The sequence below is a fragment of the Saccoglossus kowalevskii genome, chromosome 9 (genome assembly GCF_978046115.1).
Source record: "Saccoglossus kowalevskii chromosome 9, keSacKowa6.1, whole genome shotgun sequence".
Lineage (NCBI taxonomy): Eukaryota > Metazoa > Hemichordata > Enteropneusta > Harrimaniidae > Saccoglossus > Saccoglossus kowalevskii.
The window spans coordinates 24,432,459-24,438,453 of record NC_140649.1 but is presented as its reverse complement, the minus strand read 5'-3'; the positions used below and the strand labels follow the sequence as shown (position 1 = coordinate 24,438,453).

Sequence of the window (5,995 nt, the reverse complement as noted above, 5' to 3'; positions counted from 1 at the left end):
CGATATGTTCTGATGATGTTGCAATGGGATTACTTCACTAGTCATGGTAGTACAGCAGAGTATGCACATACTCTCTGACAACTAAAATGACAGAATGAGTGTTTTCTTTCGGTTCTATGTTTTTGTGTTCCTACCGTCAGTGCGATGTAACCCAGCATCATGCGGCTACGCAGAAGCCGTGACCAATTCGCGTTAATACAGCTATTTCATGCATGCATTTTAATTACACAACTACAGTTACAATATTTTCTTTGTGTAAAAATTATACGTCAAAATTGACCTTCGAAGTAAATATTCAGCGAGAAAATCCCCCTCCCCAAAAAACAATCAATTTATTTTGATACTGGCATTCGCAGTGGAGATCTCATCTGAGCTCATCCAGTCTGCATTGTTATGCAAATGAATGACGTCACTGCTTTGAATCTGCTTCGGGAGGCAAGAATAGCTGCGTTCTTGTTGCTACCGACATATTTTTTTTACGATTTTTGCTGAATTTTCTGACGACTACATATTTTTTTGCATCCGATTTACACCAGTTCAGGTAGGCGTTATTATTGTGATATATTCTCACCTTTAGTCTCGTGAATATCCACGTAAAATTATCATCTCACTTTCCGTTGACCTACGTTCAAAACAAATCAGGGCCCCTAATATACTAAAGGTCAAAGTCAAGGACGTGGATTTTTTTTCCATTTATAGAAATCAAAACGTATTTCTGCTTTTTTTTCTTTCTTTTTTTTTTGCACTAGTAGAAGAATCGTTTTTGTATAAATATCAGTATATTTTTCATTACGTTTTCCGAACATTGCAGACGCGACGAAGGTAACCGGTCATGTCTGATGGTCTCGCTATGACGATGCAATCAAGCAGTGATTTCACGGCGATCTAGGCAGATTTATCATATGTCGTCTGCGTAGGAATTGGCGCCAATTTTACCGTTACAGTTTCGTCTTTGCTGCATGATTAAAAATGCATGTACCAACTATGAAAATAGTCCACCATGCCTTCTGTGACCCAATCTCATGTGATCACGGCAAATTTGCAAACACGGCGGGAGATTTCTGGTAAAAAAATGCGATTATTATTATTGTTATTTTTTGTAAATTGTCATCATCATTATTATTATTAATATCTATACGATAACTATATTATTAATATCTATATAACGCAAAATGTACTAGTAAATTCTCCATTCGTAGTCGTCACACGATGACAACCTGTGGCTGGCTCAGGGGTTCACCTATGTGTTATTTTTATGCTTTTAATTTTAAAATATTACAAGACTCGCTAATTAACCACGGAAGAAAGTCACCCGCCGTACCCATTTTCTACATTTATTTCCCAGCCGTTGCGTTACCCGGAAAGTGCGTTGACCCCAGCTTGGTTATATAAATACACGTGTGAAAATTAATAATCGCCGTAAATAGTGCACATAACATAGTTTTAGGTTTTCACTGGTTGAAATCTACAAAAGTAATAAAAAACCCACCTGATTTCTCGAAATAGTCAGCGATGTCTGATTTTCAAAGTCAGTCAGTGATGTTTGGTTTCCAAAGTCAGTCTGCGATGTTCGGTTACCAAAGGCATTCAGTGATGTTGGTTATCAAAGTCATTAAGTGATGTTTGGTTTCCCAAGTCATGCAGTGATGTTTGGTTTCCAAAGTCATTCAGTGATGTTTGGTTTACAAAGTCATTAAATGATGTTTGGTTTCCAAAGTCATTCAGTGATGTTTGGTTACCAAAGTCATTCAGTGATATTTGGTTTCCAAAGTCATTCAGTGATGTTTGGTTTCCAAAGTCATTCATTGATGTTGGTTACCAAGTCATTCAGTGATGTTTGGTTTCCAAAGTCATTCATTGTTTTTTGGTTTCCAAAGTCATTCAGTGATTTTTGGTTTCCAATGTCATTCAGTGATATTTGGTTTCCAAAGTCATTCAGTGATATTTGGTTTCCAAAGTCAGTCTGCGATGTTCGGTTACCAAAGGCATTCAGTGATGTCGGTTACCAAAGTCAGTCTGCGATGTTCAGTTACCAAAGGCATTCAGTGATGTTGGTTACCAAAGTCATTCAGTGATGTTTAGTTTCCCAATTCATTCAGTGATTTTTGGTTTACAAGGTCATTTAATGATGTTTGGTTTCCAAAGTCATTCAGTGATATTTGGTTTCCAAAGTCATTCAGTGATGTTTGGTTACCAAAGTCATTCATTGATGTTGGTTACCAAGTCATTCAGTGATGTTTGGTTTCCAAACTCATTCAGTGATGTTTGGTTTCCAAAGTCATTCAGTGATTTTTGGTTTCCAAAGTTATTCAGTGATATTTGGTTTCTAAAGTCATTCAGTGGTGTTTGGTTTCTAAAGTCATTCAGTGATGTTTGGTTACAAAAGTCATTCAGTGATGTTTGGTTTCCAAAGTCATTCAGTGATGTTGGTTTCCAAAGACATTCGGGTATTTTTGGTTTCTAAATTCATTCAGTGATGTTTGATTTCTAAATTCATTCAGTGATGTTTTGTTTCCAAAGTCATTCAGTGATGTTGGTTACCAAGTCATTCAGTGATTTTTGGTTTCCAAAGTCATTCAGTGACGTTTGGTTTCCAAAGTCATTCAGTGATATTTGGTTTCTAAAGTCATTCAGTGATATTTGGTTTCCAAAGTCATTCAGTGATGTTTGGTTTCCAAAGTCATTCAGTGATTTTTGGTTTCTAAATTCATTCAGTGATGTTTGGTTACCAAAGTCATTTAATGATGTTTGGTTTCCAAAGTCATTCAGTGATATTTGGTTTCCAAAGTCATTCAGTGATATTTTGTTTCCAAAGTCATTCATTGATGTTGGTTACCAAGTCATTCAGTGATGTTTGGTTTCCAAAGTCATACAGTGATTTTTGTTTCCAAAGTCATTCAGTGATGTTTGGTTTCCAAAGTCATTCAGTGATATTTGGTTTCTAAAGTCATTCAGTGATATTTGGTTTCTAAAGTCATTCAGTGATATTTGGTTTCCAAAGTCATTCAGTGATGTTTGGTTTCCAAAGTCATTCGGTGACGTTTGGTTTCCAAAGTCATTCAGTGATATTTGGTTTCTAAAGTCATTCAGTGATATTTGGTTTCCAAAGTCATTCAGTGATGTTTGGTTTCCAAAGTCATTCAGTGATTTTTGGTTTCTAAATTCATTCAGTGATGTTTGGTTACCAAAGTCATTCAGTGATGTTTCTTTTCTGAAATCATTCAGTGATATTTGGTTTCCAAAGTCATTCAGTGATGTTTGTTTTCTGAAATCATTCAGTGATATTTGGTTTCCAAAGTCATTCAGTGATGTTTGATTTCTAAATTCATTCAGTGATGTTTTATTTCCAAAGTCATTTAGTGATATTTGGTTTCCAAAGTCATTCAGTGATGTTTAGTTACCAAAGTCATTCAGTGATGTTTGGTTTCTAAAATCATTCAGTGATGTTTTGTTTCTAAAGTCATTCAGCGATGTTTGCATGTATCGTTATATCTGAGACATGTTAATTTTCTGAATCGCATAAGATCTTGCGAGGCAAGGAAAATATATGTTATTAAGCACAGCGATTATGAACCAGCCACATGTGCAATGTCTGTTTGCAATGACAGGTTGCACTTGTTTCTGTTTATGAAACATATCTAACGCTATTGTCTCTAAAACAATATGATCTGGGAAAACCCAGACTGGCCGATAAATGAACAGATCACGTGAGTCGGGGGGGGGGGTGATCATTACAAATTTTTAGGATTTGGAAAACTAAATCTGCAAAATATAAAATAGATAGGAAAAAGATAAAATAGATATTTATATGGAAAAATAAAACAAAACAAAACCAAAAAACAACAACACTGGTTTAGTTTACTGTTAAAACAGCGATGACGATACGTCAAATGTATATTCATCCATGGTAGCTGATGGTGGTACCAAGGTGTGACTTGAAAATTAACAATTTTTTTACTCTTTCCTAAAGGTGTGGAAAATGTCCCAGTCCACTGTGCAGCAGATGAAAAAGACGGTGGAACAACTTCGCCATGAAGCCAACATCGATCGTATGAAAGTGTCACAGGCCGGAGCTGATCTACAGACGTATTGCCAGGAACACGCCCGAGAGGATATGCTACTCACTGGAGTACCAACTTCTGCCAATCCGTTCAAGGAGAAGAAAACCTGCGCTATCATTTGAGGTCAAAAGATCACTGACTGATCACGGATATCCACCAATCTCTACAATACGACTGCTCATGTTTAGTTTTTTTTTCAATGTTGTTGTTTTCCTCTCTGTGTGGTCGTCCCCATATAATTAGATTTAAATAACCATTTCGTACTGGTCCGTGATATAAAACTTAGTCTTAGTTTGTATGACTATAGAGTTCAGCGTTTTGTGATTTTCTACTCATTTTACATTGCATATAGTGTCATCTGTGCGCGGTTTACCGACCTACATTCTTTGGCCATCTGTTGTTGTTTTGGGACGGCGATGAAAATAATACGCCCTCATCGTTAACAATATAAACAATATCAGTACCATTTCAATAAATCTCTCCTTGCGATGAACACATGACGTAAATGCATTTAGGGGTAACCTATTTGAAACCTCCGAGGAGCGCGAGGTTTTTTGAAAAAAAGCCTGTTGGCTAAAAAAAAAACGAAACAGGATCAGTAGTTAAGAAAATAATGCTCTCAGCAGGAGTTCAAGCGCAACTTCAAATTGAAAAAAAAACAATGCACTAAAAAAATCTCTGTCATAGTTGACCAATTTTCTCCAGTTCCTCTCCCAGCTTTCAAATTGGTCACCCCTTGGAATATGTTTGTGTAAACCAGTATTTTTTATTGATGGACGACCAGGAACATTAACTTCACTATGAACTTCGGTGCTTCGTCGCAGAGGGCGCGATTTATTAAAATGAACACTACGCACTGCTACGACAACGTCACGAGTATGCTCCAACTACCACGGGAGTTGAGAGAATACACATATATGCTCACGTCATGATGTGAATTCAAATACCTTATGTTTATACCAACATTTTCTGAACTGATATTCTAAAAATATTTATATATAATATATATCGTATATTTTGTTCTCTATAAAAGCATGTATTTTGTAATTTCCGAAACAAATAAATATTTGTGTAATGTCTATTTTGAAGTATTAAACTATTAACCTTTGCGTATTGCCGAGTATTTTATTTCATGCCACGAGTATCTAACTGGTAAATAATTACGAACGCTACAACCCCGAAACTATGCCGAGTATAACTATACCTTGGACCAATAATTTTTGACCGAGACTATATCGAACTGTCTCTAAAACTTCTACATCCCTAACCCTATTTTCTACATAGAACTGTATAATTCTAAAATATTGCCCATGTTACTTGTGAAATTTGTCATGGCGAGCGTAATTCGCCTTCTGTTTAACGCCACTATCACATGTTTTGCAATGTCTTGCACATATACAACCATATTTCCCACGAGGATATGTTTTCCCTCATCGTTAATTGTTTGTATTCGCATAATATGAGTTCATGTACACCATTTCCTCCCAAGGATACATCACGGGAATGCCGAAATAAAAAAAGTTTGGAACAGATGGTGCGAACGTCTTTGTATGGATTCCGGTCAAACCCTGGGGTCTGCCACGTTTGTTTTTTTATTATTTGAGGACACTTACGCGCGAAAGCGTTCCATATTTGGAATTCGCATTTCCTAATATGGTAGGATGAAAATACCCAGTGCAATACCGCACAATTACGGCACGCTGTAACTTATGACGTGTTAACGGTTACTAGAAACACACACACAATGTGAATGTACAATATCCAATTTTATAATTGTAAATGGAGAAATTTGAAAGTCAAATGACATAAGAACACAAACAAATCCACAAGTACAAACAACATGGCCTGCAAGGCACGTAGCATATGGTGTGGTATTCAGTTGTTTAATGACACAACCGACACAGCGTACACATGATATGTTTATATAGCTGTTA

General features: G+C 36.3%; 1 protein-coding gene across 1 annotated transcript; it reads left to right on the top strand.

The window, feature by feature from the left end:
- The first annotated feature begins 432 nt into the window (after positions 1-432).
- Positions 433-4,367, top strand: LOC100372969 (guanine nucleotide-binding protein G(I)/G(S)/G(O) subunit gamma-12-like). Its single transcript, XM_085503789.1, has 2 exons — positions 433-541; positions 3,971-4,367. Exon 2 carries the CDS (start codon positions 3,980-3,982, stop codon positions 4,181-4,183), a length of 204 nt encoding a protein of 67 aa, XP_085359915.1. The 5' UTR covers positions 433-541; positions 3,971-3,979; the 3' UTR covers positions 4,184-4,367.
- The last annotated feature ends 1,628 nt before the right edge of the window (positions 4,368-5,995 follow it).

Coding starts and splice junctions, on each gene's coding strand:
- LOC100372969 (XM_085503789.1), top strand. CDS start 3,980: ATGTCCCAGTCCACTGTGCAGCAGATGAAAAAGACGGTGGAACAACTT.